Genomic DNA, 20,317 nt, shown 5'->3' with positions numbered 1-20,317 from the left:
CTCCTCAATGATAAAGCAACAATCGGCTCTGCCTACATTCCAGAGGGAGATGCTACCCCAAAGCCAAGGAAGGTCCTCTTGAAAACGTAGGTGCACATTCCAGGGTTCACCTGCAGTTGTGCACGACTAGTTGACTGCAACAGCAAGAAGTACTGGATGGGGGCGGCCTCTGTTCTATCCCTTTCCTCTGACAGAATGCTCAGCTTCAGACTTCCAGAATTATCACAGGATTCTGCTTGCAGCTACAAATAAGGTTGAAATAGGTTCAGACATTCCAGGCCAGTCTATCGCCCCAACATTCACTTTATTGCTGTAGAAATGTTAAGTCTTATAAAATCTTCAAAACAGGGTAGAGAGCCTAGATGAAAACCTGCACTCTTGTATGCATCTTCTCCATAAATGGACATTTGAGACAAAATGCTAAAAGGAGCACAATCAAGCGGTATTATCTCATCCCAATTTGGAAAATCACTGCATATGTCCATACTTGGAGGCTTGGCAAGCAATGTACAAGACTGGCTATTGATAAGCTAATGAATGAATTTAATCTAAATGCCCATCACACTCTACTCAAATAAATAAATAAATAAATAAATCAAGTAGTTACACAGAAACATTTGCTTTAAAACAGTGGCATCATTCCAAACGATTTAGCATATCAGTTCATGCAAAGTTATAAGACACTGAATTATGAAGTAGTTTAGAAGAATCAATAAAGAAGTATAACACCCAGCCAAGTCATTCCTTAATCCAAAATGCAGGTCCTTGAAAGTAAGATAGGATTTGGTTTTTATAAGCAAAAGGCTCAGCACCTTCCACTTCTACAGTAATGAAGGAGAAGAAACATACACATTTATATACCTGCCTAACACAAGTCTGCCATCAGATATTCAAACAGAAAACTAAGGGAGTAGCACGTATGCTTGTTGGCCCTTCTTATTATGTCCAGCTCCTGCTACTCCTGGCTTCAATGGATGTTTTTCCTCAAGTAGGGCTGAACACGTAATCACTTGAGAATAAACCCCATAAAGTCAGTGGCATTTACATCCAAAAATGTATGCACAGGATAGGTCTGTATGTGTGCTAAAGGCCATAGTCAGTTCAGCCATCAGCTGTCTATTATGCAAGGTTTCCAAACATTTCACAAGAACAGATGATATTATCAGAGGTACCCCTATTTGTCCATGATTCAGGCCCAGTATACACAAACAACACCGCTTGGGATAAAATCATTCCTAGATTATACTATTTCAAACTATAGCTTGGAGAAATCATGTAATGGAACGCTCCTAGAAGTTTAAAAAAATGCCCAGCATGTAGAAAAAGGGTATCAAAAGTGCTCTCAGATAACCTTTTCACAGACATGCTCGGTTTCTACATGTAGGGAAAGATGCAACCTGCCTGCAGTCTCGAGTCCAGGTGCTGAGCTGTTTGTCTAGACCAGTAATTATAAAAGGGAAAGCAAGCAAGTTGGGCATTGCACAGCAACCAAGGATGCTTCTAGACAAAGGGTTTCTAGTACTACCAATCGAAGGGAATAGTTAGTAGCAAGACCTTCCTATTATCTAACTTCTACTTGGGAAAACAACATCCACACTTCAGGAACTGCAGCCTTACTTCAATAGGAGAGCACGTCTGTGAAAATTGCTACAGTATTACTTTACAGCTGTGGTGGACAGAAAGTAGATCTCCAGAGATTTTGGACCAACTCCCAGCATTCCTGACCATTGGCCATGTTGACAAGAGTTTCTGGGAGTTTAAGCCCCAAATATCTGGAGATCTACCTTCTGTCCACCGTGCTTTACACAATACCCTACTCTATTCTAAACTCAATGGGCAGGATCGTTCCCTGTGCAGATGCAGCATCACTGCACAGAGAAATCCTATGGAATCTTCAGCAATGCTGTCTTCCCCCAACAACACCCTCTCAGTTCTCTGAGCTAGCAGAGGAGGAAGAACTGGATCAGGGCAGGAGGCATGTACTTATTCCCTATTATAACCTGGTACAGTTATATATGCTGAAAGAGTGGGGGAAGAGAGTTTTATAACCTTACAAAGACAACTCCAGTACTTAGGTGCTGCTCCTAGAAGTGAGCTCTCTTGATTTCAGCGTAATTTGCATCTACAGACAGGTTTAGCATGGTGGAACAAGTTACTTCAGGTGGTAGGAGATAAAGTGAAGTAGCCTAGCTGTAAGAAGTTTAAAGTACCTTAGCAGGGCAATGACACTTCAATTTGTCTTAGAAATAAATGTAATATCCATCTTTATTATTCAGATTTTTCAAAGATTGGCATTTTAAGAGTTCCTGCTTTTGGAAGACAGCAAAAATAGTAGGGCATGTTTTAGAAAAAAAATATTTACAGGAAATAAATGTTTGGGGAAAGGTGGAGAGTTTTCCATTTCAAAATTATTAAATAAATCAGAACAAAATTAGATGCTTAGTCCTATTGTTCACATTCAGAGCTGATGCCAATTGATTTGTATCGGGCACAATGATTTACTCAATTGAATGAAATTCTTTCATTTACTGAATGGAAGGAATACTGATTCAAATGTACCGCATATGTAGATAGTCCAACTGCTACTCCTAAAAGCTACCAACTATGCTTTAGCAACATCTTTATAGCTCGTTAGACACAATCCAGCTAGTATTGCCTGGACATTTTTTTTTGAATAAGTATTTTCATTCAGAATCGATGCAAACATACATGACAGCACGTAAGCTGTATTGTACAATGCAGGTATTATTTTTTGCCTTGTTAAGTACTTTGTCTAAGATGGCAGACATTCATCTTCCATAAAGCACAGGAACATCATTTTGAAAAACAAGACTTTTTTTTTTTAAAGACATAGGATACAAGTCACAGAACAGGCTCCTGGAAGAAAACAACATTTTTTCATACAACCTTGACTGAGATCCTGAATTTATAAATCACCAGCAGAAATACCAGCTGCTCAGAATGTTCATTAGACACACAGATGCATGTTTCCATTGTGGGCTATGCAACGGTTGGTGCCAGTCTGCTGATGAATGAAATGCTGCTGACGCAGAGTCTTCGTACAAATACAGGGCATGATGGTTTCATTATGACATGCTCGACAACAGTCCGCAGTTCTGTGAATAGAGTCCTGAAAAGAATAGTGGGTGGTTTTTTTTCCATATACAGGCTTACTTTGAAATTAAACCCTGATTAAAACATCTCTTAAAACAAGTTAACAGTATAAGGCTGCAATTCTATGTACACTTTTCTGGAGAATGCAGATAGGGAGACATTTTTAAACCCTCTCTCATAATATGTGAACCCAGGGTCATCCCATGAAAGTGATTGGTGGGAGATTCAGGACAGACAAAAGAAAGAACTTCTTTACACAGTGCATAATTAAACTATGGAATTTGATACCACAAGATGTAGCGAAGGCCACCAATTTGGATGGCTTTAAAAGGGGATTGGACAAATTCCTGGAGCAGGCTATCCATGCATGGCTACTAGTCCTGATGGGTATAGGCTACCTTCAGTATCAAAGGCAATTGCTGGAGAACATGGGGAGGAGAATGCTACTGCACTCATGTCCTGCTTATGGATTTTCCACAGGCAGCTGGGAACTAAATGGACCCTTAGTTTGATCCAGCATGGCTCTTCTTATGTTCTTAATTCAATATGACTTACTGCTGAGTATGCTGCATGGCATGTACTGGAGTGTATTTTGAGTGGCAGCCACTCATCACTCCTTCTAATAAGGAAACTTAGGTAGTAAGTACTGATAGAATTAGAGCTAAATGGAGCCACCGAGAAATAAGCATGCTTGGGGGAAACCCGAGATTTGCAGAAGTACCAAAAAAAGTATTGTTTTCAAACAACCTAAAGGGGAAAATTCCCCAAAACAACATTGTGCTCAGTAACCATGTAATATTGAGTATAAGTTTGAACAGAAAACTTGGGGGGAGGGAGGGAGAGGGCATGAGGGAGACAAGAGGTGAGGATATACTGCAACATTTTCCTCTAAGTAATCTACATCCAGCTTGAACTTTTAAGGTGCAAGAATTCATAGATCCATAAGGAATGGCTTTCTCTAGGAGGTCAGGCCTTTGCTCAGTAGTTGAGCTGCCTTTCTAGCAGTCTAAGATGTCAGACCAATGGCCCAAATTGCCCATTTAGCTCGAAATCCCAGAGACTGAACCATGGATCTTTGGCATGCAGAACATGTGCTCTATCACTGAACTATGGCCCTCTTCCCCATGAATTTAACTGGATTCCCTCATCCGATGTATATCAAGAAAAGGTGAAAGCCATTTGAAGAAGGTATTTTTTTTAATACACTACAATAACCAAGTTATTATTTTTAATCCATGGGACAGCAACCACTGCCTAAGGTTTATATTTCAACAGTGAAACAACAATTGTATGAATGTGGGTAATCTTAATCGGCTTCTTACCGGCAATAAGGATTTCTGCGGGAAGAATAACGGAGCGTAAGAAACCTGTAGTAAATGAAAGGCTGCAGCAAGCTTCCCTGCCCACTGAAAAGAGCAAAAGAAAAGAAAGGTGGTGGGTGGAGAGGTCATCACACATAGTGACCACTTTGAACCCAAGAAAAAATTCCATCTAAATAACTACATTTTGACATTATACTACACACACACACACACACACACACACACACACAGAGAGACAGAGAGAGAGAGAGAGAGAGAGAGAGAGAGAGAGAGAAGCTAGCCATTAAATATGGATAAGCTGCCAAAATAGCTGAAATATTAAAAACTCAAAGCAAGTAATTAGTGGTCCTAGCCAAATGAAATGGGATGCCACCTTAGTGCTTTATGGAGCATAAAGCTCAATGCTATGTATGTATTTGTGAATATAAATGATCTGAATCCCTTCCCATGGTAAAAGAATGAATAAAGCATCCACTCTTCTCCCCACACCCTCTCTCAGCAACATCAAGAATGAACAATAATTATTCTAGGCCTAAGAAAAGTTTTTTAAAAGTATTTTACGGCAAGAACTGCAAAAACCTCATGGTAGTCACTCAGAAGCAACTACGGTCATTATCATTTCAACGTTATATGCATAATCAAGCAACCTTTTATAAAAATGTATTTAGGCAACACCCAGCTGTTCACCAAAAATGGTTTTCTTCCACTTGATTCCATCAGCTGCTGCACCCATGCAGTGGCTCAGAGGATAAGGCCCCTCCATTAAAACCAGGCACATTTAAGTCTAAACTGATTGGGCCAGTTTTGCTGAAATAATGTACTACATACAGGGCTTCTTCATGACCCAATAATCTACAGACTTGTTATTAACTTAAACAGCTTAATGTTCTATCAAAACACCTGGCTTTTGTGTTTTCCAAGGCAGCTTAGATACACAATTAAACCAATTTAAAAAACCAATAAATTGGCTCTTAAAATTCAATAAGTCTGGTTGATAACTGAATCTAAAGGGTTTTTTTTAATGCAGATGAACTGACAATGCAGAACTTCCACCTTAGGATCACAGCAACTATCCTTAGATAGTTACGCAGCAAACACTCTGCAATTTGAACTCCAAACTCTTGGGCTCTTTGTGCAGCTCAGCCAGAGTCAGGTGATAACTTGGACTAAATCACTGCCTTGAACCATACTTTTCGGCTTGTATTCTCCTCATATGGACAGTATAAGGATAAACAAGAAATACTCTATAACATTCTGTATTTTAGTGGTGTTCTTTAACAGCTTGAAAATAGAAAGATCAAGAGTTAATAATATGTTTTCTTTCATACCTGAAAAGCATAAACACAGTAGCCGGCATCAAGAAGATTTCATTGCAGGCTACAAATTTTAGGATATTTTGTTGATTAGCATTTAACTTGTCCAAGAGATTTCGTAGAAAAAGAAGACTATTTGAACCTCGTGCCTTAAAAAGAAAGGGTGTATTAAAAATGCAATGACAGGAAGTACAGCAGCTTTTGGCTTTGTGCTTATTTTATACAAAATCAAATCATGAAGAGACTTTCAACCATACAATTTATAAACTTTGAAGGGCACCAGTTAAATACCTAAAAACTTGGGAAACGACTAAAGATTTTGAAAATATTAAAAGTATATTTAATATCGTATTGGAAGAAAAAAATACAATGTGTGAAGTACATTGCAAGTTACAATTATATTAAGGGCATAATCCTATGCACATTTAGACAGAAAAAAGTCCTACATCTCCCAGGATGACATGACAAGCTGGGGAATGCTCAGAATTGTAGGACCTTTTTTCTGTCTAAACATGCATAGGATTGCACCCTAAGTGACTCAAGGCTGCTTCATACATGACATTTTCTATGCACACACACATAAAGTTATTTATTTATTTATTTTATTGCACTTCTAGACTACCCAATAACTAGAGTTCTCTGGATGGTATACAGACAAATTAAAAACCTAAGGCAGAATCCAACTGTTCACAGCACTAGTGGAAATGAATCCTAGTGCAACAGGGAGCTGGTAATTGCTAGCGCAACCAGAAACTAGCTCAAGTAAGTGCTTCCGGAATGGGGCAAGTCAGCAGAGCTCAGATGATCTGTCCTATTCTGGAAGCACTAATTTGGGCAACTTTCCAGGGTTGCACTAGTTTCTTGTTCCACTAGCTTTCATGCCTGCTAGTGCAATTTGCTTAGTGTCGGCCATATGTAGCACGGATACACACAAATGCCTACTGACGTGTAATATGTAGGTGGATTATATAGGTGCCTGCAGCTCTCTGTCACGTGCATTCATGATGGCAAATATTCATAAACCCCCATGTAATATGTGAAACACCCCTCAGGGTTACACAAATGTAGAACTTTCATTTTTAGCATTAGCTTGAACTTAAGGCAGCCTTGCATTTCACAACCCATCTAGAAGCCATAGGCAAGCTGTGGAGGAAAGGCTTCCTGTCATCTGCTGATGACATGGAAATTTAGCAGGCTGCTGGAGGAAGGATGGAGAGATCTGTTCCTTCTCCACCAGCCTACTTGGTTTCCGTGCTAGTCATAGAGGAAGGCCAGCCCTGTCCTCTGCAACCAGCACAGAAACGAAGTGGGCAGGTGGAGGAGGGGGGATGACTGAACCATTCCTCCTCCACCAACCCACTTAGTAAAAGGCATTTTTTAAAACTAACCTGCTGAGAGGCTAGCAGCCTGTATTTCCATGATGAGCAACCTGTATTTCCTACTCCATGAAAACACAAGTTACACAGGCTGTGGATAGGCTAATATGATGTTCTGTATGCTAGGAACTGTTGTGGGCTTATTTACAAGGCTGGCTTAAAGGAAGAACTAGCTTTGAGAAACGAGATTAAAAACTGAGGCACCTCATTTCATTAATTCTAGAAACCACTGGATGGCCAGTGAAATATCTAGCAGTGGCTTCAAGATCTACATTATCCAAAAGTACAGAAGATAGGAGCCAAATTTTGACAATTTTAAAACTTGCTTCATATTCCACACATGCATCAAAACCATAACCCAGAAGGAACACTTTTAGCACAGGCACTGCTGAAATAAATGGGTGATCTGCAAAAGCACAAATGCCCTCTCACACAACTCCCATTTACTCCAATGCCGCTCATGCAACAAGTGTGTCCAACCTAACATTGAGCTTCTGCTTCCCCACAGCTATTTTATTCTAACAATCCTGTTAGCCAGGTTATGCCAAGTCAGGAGTGGGCAACTTCAGGAGGTCCAGAGGCCATTTTTGCACACACACCCTTGAGCCGTACCCTCAAGGGCATCGGGGGAATTGGCCATTTGCAACCAAAATTCAACGGTCAACCACTCTAGTACACCGAGGATTAAATTTAGCTTAAATTTTAAACTTTTTGTGCTATGTAGTAGGTACAGAGCACCAAAAGGATCAAATTTAGTTTCAGTTATAGCTAAATTTGACTCTTTTGATGCTCCATAGTGCTAAAAGCACCATTAAAGAAATGCTGCCACCAAACTCACCGGGGTATGAGTGATGGTAACTGGCTCAAAGTCACCCAGTGAGCTTCAATGCCGAGTGGGAATTTAAACTCTGGTTTCTTTAGTCCTAGTTTAACCACAATATACTGGCTCTCAGTGCCTTTCCTTTTCTACCCTACTCACTGCCCCATAATGCAACAAGCAGCAGCAAGCCCACAATTTTCCCTTCAAGCTATGACTGAAAATACTGAGAATCCCCATTTTCAGCCTGACCTTTTAAAAACCCATCTAGCATTTGTCACATCTGTATCCTGGCCTCCTTTAGAAGGAGCAGGCTGGCACATGTAGGGGACAGGAATGTATGCCATTAGCATGTAATACTTACATCAAGAACCTTCTTTGTGTAGGTGGCAGCATGAAGCAAAGAAAACAACAAAACTGGGAAAATACTCACTGAAGAGAAAGTTGAGGAAAATTACACATGTCACATGCATTAGTCCACACTTACCCTATAAGCTGAACTAGAACCTGGATCTCCCAACTTCCAGTCCAACACTCTAATCACTACACCACACTGGCTCCAAATTTAGCCCTTAGTTGAATCTGATAGTTGGGGAACTGTTTGAGTGATTCTGTTATCTAGTTCTCAAAAGGCACAAATTATTTATTATATTTTTGTCCCACCTTATTCTAAGAGGCTGAGAACAGCATAGCCATTCCCCTTTTAGCCTCATAACAACCCTGTGAGGTCTATTAGAGTGAGTGACAGTGACTGGCCCAACTTCACTTGCAAGGATTTGAACTAGGGTCTCCCTTGACCCAAGTCCAACATTCTAATCACTACAGCAAACTTGCCATGAAATTGTTTTAGTAGTATTACAATTATGCAGAAAACTTTTGTATAAAGGATACTTGTAACAGGGTAGGAATTAACAAAGATGAGGGAATACAAAAGGTAGTGGCAGCTGTCCTCCAACAAGGCCTGAGCCAGGAACGCCCTGCTTAACTGAAAGTGTGGTAACCTTTGGTGAAGCCGAAGGGCGCTGGTAAGAGCATTTGCCAGCAAGGCACGTTGATAAAAGCTAGTTGCTTCAGGTACTCTGGAATTATCAAAGGAGAAGTTACCATACAAACCAAGCCATGGCTTCAATTCCTCCTCCCACGAGCATTGCATCATCATTGCACTGATTCTCAAACCCGCCTTGCTAACCAGAGCCAAGACATGCCTGTGATTCATTCTGGGAAGCAGCCCTTGTACTTGGCACTAAACACTGCAGGTCTATCAAGTGGGGGGAAATGGTTATGAAAAGATGTTTAATGCACATCAATCTATGCATTGTTTCTCTAGAGAGAAAACAAAGGTAAATAAAAAAGTCATTAAAATCTAATACTTTGAACAACTTTAAAACCTGAATAGCCTGCACTCATTTGAGCTGAATGAGCCTTATGCACAGATTACTGAACAAGCGTAGAATAAATGATTAAACATCACAAAGTATTAAACAATAATATTGATAAAATATGGGTCAAGGTCCAACAGCACTTGTATATCCAATTGATTTCAGTAGGGGAGTTAAGCACGTGCTTTGTTCTCTCCCACTGAAATAAATGTAACATACAAGCACTTAACCCATTTTATATTACATTACATGTACTATAATATAATAATAATAATAATAATAATAATAATAATAATAATAATAATAATATAAAATGACAGAGCTTTTGGATATTTATGTTTTCTACTCCATTCTATTTCTAAGTAATACAATGTCCTTTTAAGGACCCAGATTTTGGGGCACCACTACTTTTTAAGAACATACATACATACCCTAGAAGAGGCACGACAAATAAAGCTGAACAGTAAACTGTGAATATACGAGAAAGCCACATGGCTGTGTCCAACTTATTAGTCATCAGAAATTGCTATAACGAAACGAAAAGTAGTTAGTACAGAAAACATTTGATACCTGCTGTTAAAGAACGAATCCCTATCATACTGATAATACATAGATAATAGAAAACAGGTTGTACCAAATTTTGGTCCTACTTAGAGTAAACCCATTAAAATTAATAACATTGGATAAAACCCAATCTGAAAAATGTATGTGTTGGTAAAAATCTTGTCTTCCGCACATTTAAATGGATAACAAAGAGGCAAAATCCACACCATTGCTCTTATATCTGGAATAATTACTAGACTTCTAAGAGGAGTTTTACACTGGACATCTACTCTTTGAGCAGTGTAACACACCTCCCCCCAGCACTCAGCACAGGTCAAGGGTACAGAACCCTTTTGAGGTGGCAGGCCAGATTACCCTCCACACCAAACCAAATGACGTCAGTGGGCATGCCCTTACCCAGTGACGGTACATCCGCAGGTGTGGTGACATCCACTGACATCAACCCCACTTTTCTTCACTCTATGCTCTGGGAGGCACAGAGAAAGGGACTTGGCAGTCATGGGCCAAGTCCCCAACTCTGTAATTTCCCCAGCATCCCCTCAGACACTGGCACTATGCAAAACTACTCGGCCCATTCTGGGAAGAGCAGCCACTTCTCTCAGCATGGGCCAAATCTCCAGGTTGTTATCTGTGAGTATCACAGTGTTGCAAATTATATCTAAGTGGAAACTGTGCCTACCTGGGGATTTTTCCAAAAGCCCTGCCTGCCTCTAAACTAAATGGGACAGACTAAATCTGGTTTTCAACAAGTCAGAGTCACACCCATCCTATACATACAATACATAAAAAAGATTGCCAAGAGATTTCTTTTTGCCTGACCCACACCCTGCCTTTCTCCATAATATGTTTAGCAAATTTCCAAGCATATTCACATCCAGCCAATATTACATGGTACAAAACTAGCTTCAGTCACTGGCACAGACTAAGACTGGGATCACATAACATGCCGTTTTTCATTGTGGGTTATTTAACCCACAATGAGCCCCACTGCTCACAGACACCAGAATGAATATGCAACCTCTTCTTGGGGGTTATCGTGTTATGCCGACCTGGTGAGCGTAAATTGTGCAAGAGTTAAACAATCCTTGCATAATCCCAAAATAGACCATGTGTAGTGTTACGTGAAACTTATTTAACCCTAGCATAACTCACAAGCTCACTGGATTCACACAACATAACAAGCCCTAAGTGGGTGTTGAATATTTAAAATGACGGCCACACAAGCCTCATTATTTAAGCCACGGCGGGCTGTTGTGTTTTGCGAACAGCCCCAAAATGTTAGTTTGAGAAATAAGACTGAAATCTAACTTACAAGGAAGTAAGCCTCAATGCCTGGCCAGCAGTACTTAATTTGAGGTAAATTTGGGTAGCACTGTACTTTGGGGTGGGGCCTTAGTTCTGTGGTAAAGCACATGCTTTGCATGCAAAAGGTTCCAAGTTCCATTCCTCCTGACTTCCCCAAGTAGGGCTGGAAAAGACTCCTGTTTGAAACCCTGGAGATCCTCTGCCAGACAGTATATTGAACTAGCCTGACTAACACCCTGATTAAATACAGGGCAGCTTTCCATGTAATCTGCACTCATACAAATTTCTGTCTACTGAACAGTCCATATCACATTCAGGTAGGGATGTCCGTTACTGGGAATTCCGGTTCCGTTTTGGCTCGACAGAGTTCTGTGGGCAGGCTGTTCCCCGAACTCTGGGAACATTTTGCAGACTTTTAGGGGGAATGTTCTGCAATTTGCCCAAATTCCTGAGCAGTTCGTGCAAATTATGACTGAATTCAGCTCGGCAGGATGGGGGAAAGCCTAGGAAAACTCCTTGAACGCCACACCCCAAACTGATATCTTCAACATCCCTACATTCAGGTAGACGAACCACAACATCTAGTTTGTTCTTTAACCTTGTTCTAAAAAAAAAAAAAAACTGCCAACATTGGAGTACAAACAAAAGAAAAGTAAATTCCAGAAAGATAGGCATAAATTACATACAGTGGAAAAGGGCCAGAACCTTTAAAAAGAGGAACTTAGATTTGCTAAGGGTAACCAGAGGGAATGGAAAACAGAACTCCAGAACCTTTCATGGCCATGCAGAACAGGGAATGTTGGAAGGTACTGCTGGTCATGCAACTGCCAAAATCCCCTTTTCCACACAACTATTCCAACACCTTAACTTTAGATTTATTTGGATGGGTAGGTGGGTGTTGTATTTCAGAAAGGCACTCTACACGTGCTCAGAGACACCTTCGTGGCTTTAAAAGCAGGTTTGGGGGTTAAGCATTGGCTCCTACCAAGCTCTGCATAGAAGAGGGGAAAACGAAAAGCAGTTTACACTATCTACTGCTAGACAACTACTTAAACTATGTTGGCTTCCTCACACAGAAACCCCAAAGGGGCTGTTTAAGAGCTTCGCGGGAGTGCAGAGGACCGCGTGTTAACCACTCTCGACGCTACGTTCCCTCCAAGGATCTGCGGGGCGGGAGGGCGTCAGCGTCGAAGAGGGCTCAAACTGGTTTAACGTGCGTCGTGTAGACAGACCCTCGAGCGCAATATCGAAATATCACCACTGGTCAAATCAAAGAGGGGGGGGGGCGGGAGAGGAAGACGAGGCGGCGGAGGAGGAGGAGGAGGCTGGGCTCAAGGCTGGCCTCTGCGTCCCATTCCCTGCTAGGCCGGGACTTTGGCCGGCGGGCTCCCTCTCAGTCAGTCAGCCACACACTCACCACGGCTCCGCCGCCCGCACCTCCTTGCATGGGCCCGTTCTGCGCCGTGTCCGCCATGGCCGCGCCGTCGCCCGGCTCCGTTTGGCAAGGAGAGACTTGGCCACGAGGGGATTAATCGACTGGGAAAAGAAAGAGAGGGCAGCTGAGAACGAGGCCGCCGCCGCGCGCGAGCCGTATCCGGCGAGAGGAGGAGGAGCAGCAGCAAGTGCGCGGAAGATGACAGACCCTTTGAGCAGGCGGCGAGGGAGGCAGACTTCCCGGCAACACCACCGCCGCCGCCGAGCGACTAGCAGTGCGCGTGCGCTTGGAGGCCTCTTCCGGATCAACCGGCTGCCAAGGAGCATGCTGGGTAATGTAGTTCTTGAGCTGCAGCTCCCTGACTTCGCGGGGCAGCCGCAGAACGCGCCATATTTGCCTGTCCGAAGGAGGCTGGGGCTCTTCTTCGGTCCTCAGTGCAGGCTGGTGGCTCCAATGACAGTGGGGCTGTGAGTCCGCTCCGGGTTTCAGTCAGAACTCTAAAGGACCTATCCCAAGTTGTGGACTCCATCCCCAAAATAGGTCCAACACCTTACGTAGCTCCTTTAGAGTTCAGACTGAAACCCAGAGCGGATTCACAGCCCCACCAATATCTGAGCCACCCGCCCCCACTGCTTCACCTAATCCTATCTGCGCCACTAGTTGGCTCTTTGTGACAGTACATTCTGCAAGGCGGCTTTTCGAGCTGCTTTTCTCACCAGATCAGACTGGGCAGAACCCTTTCACCTGGCCGCACTAACTCCGAAGTTTTGGCTGCCACTTTTCCTTCCCTTTTCCTCCCCTAGCAGAGCTGCCACCGCTACCGCTGCTATGCCTTCAGCATCACTGCATCTCTAGGCTGAGGAGAGTTGGATTCAGAATGCAACTGGCAGAATTCAACCGATGTAGCTTTCCCCTCAGCATAGAGATGATGTAGTGATTAAGAGAGCAGAGCTTTACCCGTTGAATGTCTACTGGCATATCAGTCAGGGAAAAGGTAGCAAGCAACCCTTTCTGGATGATGACAAATTAGTATAGAATGGATAGCAAAATGTTAAAAGGTATAGAAGGTGTTTTCTCAGTATCTATAGGGATTGCTACTGGACAGGGCTGGCCCTACCATTAGGCAAAGTGAGACAACTGCCTTAGGCAGAAGATGTTGAGGAGGAGCTCCACCTGAGTCCCCCAGGTATTCCTTCTGAGTCCCCCAATCCTTCCCATCTGTTGGAGGGCAAAGCTGCATATGCTACATGGCCTGCTCTGCCCCCACACCCAAACCTAGCCTGCTGTCTTAGGTGTGATGGATGATACTATCCTGTCAACTCAACTGCCAGTCCAGATAGCTTCTGTATGAGCAGTGGGGAGGGGGCACCATCTTGTCTTTTGCCTCAGGTAGCAAAATATCTTCATCCAGCCCTGACACTGGATATGTATTGGACCTAATATTGGAGAGCCAAATATTGTGATGTGAATAGATTAAGACCAGGGAGACCCAGGTTCAAATCCCCACTCAACACTGAAATCCCTTGGGTGGCCCTTGGCCAGTAGTCATTGCTCTGTGAATGGCGGTGGTGGGGAGGGGAATACATGGGAAAGACTCCTGTCTCAAACCCTGGAGAGATGCTGTCCATCACAGAGGTTCTGAAACTTGTCCTTGAGCAATATTCAAGTGATTCATGGGAAGAAAGCTAAGCAGTTGAGGATATGTTTACATGGCCCTGCAGTTGATTCCCTCCCTTTCCCCTTTGATGACAGAGACCAGGGCTGGATTTTCATAATATGGCACTGGTCAGTCTACTAATTTTCCCCTTTAAAATTACCAATTAAACGGGCCCTTCTCATTGGTCTGGCCGCCTAGGATTTTCATAATACACCACATTTGCAATAATCCCAGCTCTTAAGAAAACCATATTATAAAACTATGATTCATGCAACTTGATTCATAGAACTTTTTATTTTTATTTTACTAGAGTTGTCCACTAAAACGCCCACCAATTTTAATTTTAAAATGGTCTGAAGGGGGGGAGTTTGAGAACCACTAATGTAGATAGTGCTCAACTCAATGGGTCTGACTCAGTGAAAAGGAAGATTCCTATGTTCCTGTATTCTCCCTTCCTCACCTCTGCTATGGCTGTGTAGGATTATGGCCTAAAGAGGAGTATTGAATGTTTCCCTAGGAATGGAAGTGAGAGCATTTTAAGGCAGAGGTCTTCTGACTTGAATGAAGAGAAAGAAGAAAGCAGGGAGGGAGGCTAACTCAATAGAGGTATATAAACACTGGGCTTGGACAACATGATAACCAACAGTGGGTTTAATAATCAACAGTGAGTTAAATAGTCAACGGCTAACAGTGGCTTGAATCCAATGTCAGTCCTACTTTGAATCACCAATTGAAATGAATGGGACTTAAGTTGCACTAATATTGATACAAATCATTGCTTTTTCGTTGCCTTTTCCCACACACACACACCCCAAAAAAGGGTGAGGAAGGAAGAATAAAAAGAATAACATTTAACACAGTTTATTCATAGGACAACCAGATAACAACAGAGAGGAGGGCTCTTGGACTTTTTAACCATTGAATACAAGAAGAGATTTTGGTTGATACAATTTATTATGCTGGGATAAGGAAAAGCTGCACCTGGTCAAATTTCCACCTGCCCGGCCATTGAAGTCCTACGATCACTATTCTCTTTGGCATCTGGTCAGCCTATTTATTCCCTTTGTTTCACAAGGCAGGGTCAGGAACTTACATTTCTGAGTTGCCTGCCTTGTCCGCCAATATCCTGATGTGACTATTTGAGGTGGATGGGGTGGCGGGAGGGAGACAAAAGGGGAGGGAAGTAACTTTAAGAAAATGTTCAGATGTTAGTGTCAAACCCTGAGAGAAAGGCCAAAAAAGACGAAGGGAGGGGAGAGAAAGTTTGAAGAAAAGAACAAAGCTGCCTGTCAATTAGACTAGGTGAAGCTGAAGCTAATGGATCCTCGGCCAGAAGAGATGAAACGTGGAAAGAAAAGAGCCAGGAATACAAACACAAAGGGGCGGACATTAATTGTGCAGCAAAAGCTTTGGGTGCACGTGCCCCTCCCTCGAACGCAAACAGACAGACATACAAAAGATGGCCGTTATTCTCTGGAGAGTGGCTGCCTGGCACTTGTTTCGGGGATTGTAAGGAATCAGCATATCAGATTCCCATAGACCCCGTGGATGCTTGTCAGTGCTTGTAAGTCTCTTAGCCATTTGCCTGGTTCATGAGAAGGAGCATGCCAGAGCGTTGACTGAGCTGTATGGAAGGTTTTTGCACAGCTACAGGGAGCAACATTTAGGCCTACAACTCCCATCAGCCCTAGGCAACAAACTCTATAGTGAGGGATGATGGGAGTTGTAGGCCCCAAAATTTGGAGGGCCACAAGTTGTCCACCCCTGCAGTAGGGGATTGCATGATATGGTGCTTTCCCAAGTGATATGCATTCATTCATTGCATTTCTATAGTGGCCAATAGCCAACGCTATCTGGGTGGTTCCCAGCATGATAAAACATAATATGAAACCTTTATCATCCAAGAATTTTAAACAGTTTAAAAGCAAGTTAAAAACAATTCAAAATCAAACTATCAGGACCAAAACTAAAACACTCCATCGTATGCTGTCAAATGCCTGGCAGTAGAGAAAAGTCATAACCTGGCAATGTTGGTGCCAGATGGACCTCACTGGGGAGAACATTCCACAGTTGGGAAGCCACCACTGAGAAGGCCCACTCTCTTGTTGTCAGCCAACCTCTTTCGGAGGGAATAAGGCTGCAGATGTTGACTGCAATGTTTCCCTGCACATGTAAAGCTACAATGTTGGAGGGAGGGGGGGTTCTAGCTTAGCTGCTTCACTGACGTGCTCATTTTGCAAGAGCTGAGAGTTGTTGTTGTTGTTGTTGTTTTAAAAAAAACTTGAGCTGACATTCAAACATTCCATCCCTCACATGTTACAGTCTAGCAGCAAATACAGTATGTGCGTTTGATGATCATGTAGTTTTGGCAGCCCAGTTTGATGCCTATATATTTGAGAACATAAGAAGAGCCATGCTGAATCAGACCAAAGGTCCATCTAGTCCAGCATTCTGCTTACACAGTGGACAACCAGCTGCTTGTGGGAAGCCTACACATAGGACATGAGTGCAACAGCACCCTCCCACCCATGTACTGGAGGTAGCACATAGCCATCAGGACCAGTAGCCATTGATAGCTTTATCCTCCATTAATTTATTTAACTCCCTTTTAAAGCCATCGTTACATCTTGTGGTAGCAAATTCCATAGTTTAGTTATGTGCTGGGTAAAGAAGTACTTCCTTTTATCCTCAATCTCCCATCAATCAACTTCATGGGATGACCCCTGGTTCTAGTATTATGACAGTGGGAGAAAAATCTCTCCGTATCCACATTCTCCACACCATGCATCATTTTATATACCTCTATTGTATTTCCCCTCACTTTCCTTTTCTCTAAGCTAAACAGTCCCAGATGTTGTAACCTTTCCTCGTTGGGGACTGGCTCATGCCCTTTGATCATTTTACTTGCCCTCTTCTGCACTTTTTCCAATGCTACAATATCCTTTCTTAGGTGTGGTGATCAGAACTGTACACAGTATTCCAGGTGTGCCCGCACCATCAATTCATATAAGGGCAATATGATATTATCAGTTTAACTTCCGATTCCTTTCCTAATAATGCCTAGCAAAGAATTTGCTAGCAGCCGCACGCTGCGTTATCATTTTCATTAAGCTGACCACCACAACCCCAAGATCCCTTTCCTGGTCAATCACCGCCAGCTCAAATCCCATCAGCTTATTGTTTATTTATTTATTTATAAAATTTGTATACCACTCCATATCTGTAACATATGTGAAGTTGGGAATTTTTTTGCCCCAACATGCCTCACTTTACACCACATTTGCCATTTTGATGCTCATTCTCCCAGTTTGGAGAGATCCCTTTGGAGCTCTTTGCAATCCCTTATTGTTTTACTTACCCTAAATAATAGGTGTCATCAGCAAACCTGGCCTCCTCACTGGTCACTCCTAATTCCAGATCATTCATGAACAAGTTGAGTTATGAACTTGAAACAAAGTCATCTTGCAGCAGCAGCCAATGGGGCTTAATCCTAGCAGGTTAACATGCATAGGATTTGTAGCCTCAAGTCCCAGTGGGACTTCTGAATAAAATAATATTCATTCATGTGCGTATAATTAGGGATTACAACATTTTCTCCCAGATTTTTCTAAGATTTTTGAAAGGATCTTCTTCATCTTTGGGGCTTCATTATTGAGCCTCTCCTTTTATAACAGTCCACCATACTAAATGCAATCCAGCAGGTCTGAATTAGTTGCCCACCTGGGCCTTTATTAACCTCCTGAATTTTAGGGCTAAACTATATGCTATGATAAATGCGTGTGTTGGTGACCACAACTTTTTTTCACTTTTGTGTAAATATGTGCTGCACATGGGTGGGTGGGGTTAAACCTTCTCAGCCAAACCCTTTTTGTGTGTGTACGTATATCCCTTCCTCCCCGCCCTCCCCCACCACATCCATCCCACTTAAGAAAGGGCCAAGCATTGACACATCAATTGATGTTAATTCTTGCTTGGAAAGTACATAGGGTGCACATTGATGGTTTTGTTGGCTTCCAGTTATTCAGATCTGAGCAAGAGTTCCTTTTCCTGTGGAGAAGATACTCTCTTAGCTGCTGTTATCAGAAAGCATACAGTTTTCTGTGTTAATCATGGTGGATGGGGAACTGCCAGTTATGTGCATTGGATGGGAGCCATTTTGTCTTACCTGAAAACAAAAATGCAGAGGTGAAGCTGCTTTTCTGCATGACCTTTGGAACATTTTCACCTGTGAATCTTAAAATCAATGTGTCTTTCAACCTGCCATGCAAATAGAAACCTCACATTGGCTGGAATGCCCATTTGATTTTAATAAGGCTTCCTCTGCTCTAAACATATTTATTTATTTATTTATTTATTTATGGATTTTTATGCCGCCATTCAGCCAAAAAAGGCTCTCATGGCGGCTTACAAAAGTATTTCTTGACAGTCCCTGCCCACAGGCTTACAATCTAAAAGACATATGTACACACATGTGATCAAAAGTGTTACTTAGAACAAAGGTGTTATTTCAAAATCCCTGAGCATTTGATGTTTTCTTATAGCTATTCACACATGAACACAAATGGGGCCAGAGGAGTAATAATAAAAGTGATTTCATTGTCAGTGGTAAAAACATCCTATCTGGATTCTCTGCATCCTCATCTAATTCAGATTCCAAGAGAAGGGGAGCAGCTCCTGGTTCCTGAGCAACATTCAGTTTGGCATATACGGTACTGTTTTCCTTGGCATCACCATGAAAATCAGCACCCTTGATTTAAAAAAGAAGGAAGAAACATTTTAAAAAGACAGAAATTGACTGATTAGATGAAAAATTGAGGGTGACGTGGGGAAATAAATACCAGGAGATAATTATAGCCTTGGGGTAAGATTAGACACAACCTCCAAGATCCCCCTATTCTCTCTCACAGACCCATTTAAAGATATGATTAATTAACTGCAATGCCTTCTGAAAATGGTTCCCCAGTTAATGTTGTTGATCATCAACAACAAAAAGTATCCTGGCCTTAACAACACTTGAAAACTGCAGCCTTTTAAAAGGTTTTAAAAAGTAGGCCACTGAGGCACACACAGATCTTGATTTTAATGATTACTTAAGAAGCAGCTGAGGTGGCAGTCTTATGTACGCATACTTAGAAATAAGCCCCACGGAAATCATTGTGATTTACTTTTTTAAAAAAAAGTGGGTGAGAGGATGGAAGTGAGGGTAAAAAGAAATCTGACAGTTTGGGTGACACTGGGAGAAGTAGGAGAACAGATATTTATTTCCAGTCGAAATAGGGCTGCTTTGCATGCAGCCAAAGCTAGAGAGGGTGGAATCCTGCTTGGCATGGAAATGGTCCCAGGTTTCACTGCTACATCTCCGGTTAAAAGGGCCACAGAGCAAAAGGGCCACAGCTTTAGACACACACCCCAGCCACAAGAGCCGATGTCCATCTGAGTAGGCCAGCCATCCCCAACCGGCACTTTCCAGATGGGGATAATAGGCATTGTAGTCCAACACATCTGGAAGATGTCCCGCTTGGGAAAATCTGGAATAATTGTCTGACTCCCTGGAAGCACTGGAGGCTGGTAGCTCTGGTTTTGGTGAGGCTGTGAATCCATTCTGGGTTTCAGTCAAACCCTAAAGGGCATTTGGGGGCAATGGTTCAGCACTTTGGATAGCCTCTCTAGTCTTCTGGCTGCTTCTGACTGAAACCCAGAATGGATTCACAGCCCCACCGAAATTGTAGCTGCAAGCTCCCACGGCAGATCATGAGCACAGCATTAGAGGGCGGTTGCTTCCATCACTCCTACATGCTTTTCTATGGCATTGTGCTTTTTCATTGTAATAAAATTTAAAAAAATTAAAAATTACACCTGACTCTAAACGAAAGTAGTCCTTCTCACTTACACACACACACACACACACACACACACACACCTTGAAGAGGCTTCCATGTGTGACTTCGCTTCTTTTGCCCCAAGCACGTTCCTTCATGGGTGAAGGTGCACCCGACGTTCAGACAAAAAATCGAAGTTAAAATCCACCCAGTTTA

The 20,317-nt window shown here is 42.4% G+C and overlaps 1 protein-coding gene across 1 annotated transcript; it reads right to left on the bottom strand.

Moving 5' to 3' along the window:
* Positions 1-285: 285 nt before the first annotated feature.
* On the bottom strand, positions 286-12,864 carry TMEM33 (transmembrane protein 33). The gene is made up of 7 exons (XM_063136218.1): positions 12,608-12,864; positions 9,753-9,847; positions 8,834-9,021; positions 8,307-8,374; positions 5,765-5,898; positions 4,437-4,520; positions 286-3,130 (listed from the first exon to the last, which is right to left on the bottom strand). Exons 1-7 carry the CDS (start codon positions 12,662-12,664, stop codon positions 3,001-3,003), a joined length of 756 nt encoding a protein of 251 aa, XP_062992288.1. The 5' UTR covers positions 12,665-12,864; the 3' UTR covers positions 286-3,000.
* Positions 12,865-20,317: the final 7,453 nt, after the last annotated feature.

The sequence above is a fragment of the Elgaria multicarinata genome, chromosome 10 (genome assembly GCF_023053635.1).
Source record: "Elgaria multicarinata webbii isolate HBS135686 ecotype San Diego chromosome 10, rElgMul1.1.pri, whole genome shotgun sequence".
Taxonomy (NCBI): Eukaryota; Metazoa; Chordata; class Lepidosauria; order Squamata; family Anguidae; genus Elgaria; species Elgaria multicarinata.
Note: the sequence above shows the minus strand (reverse complement) of the source record. Positions and strands in the feature narration are given on the sequence as shown.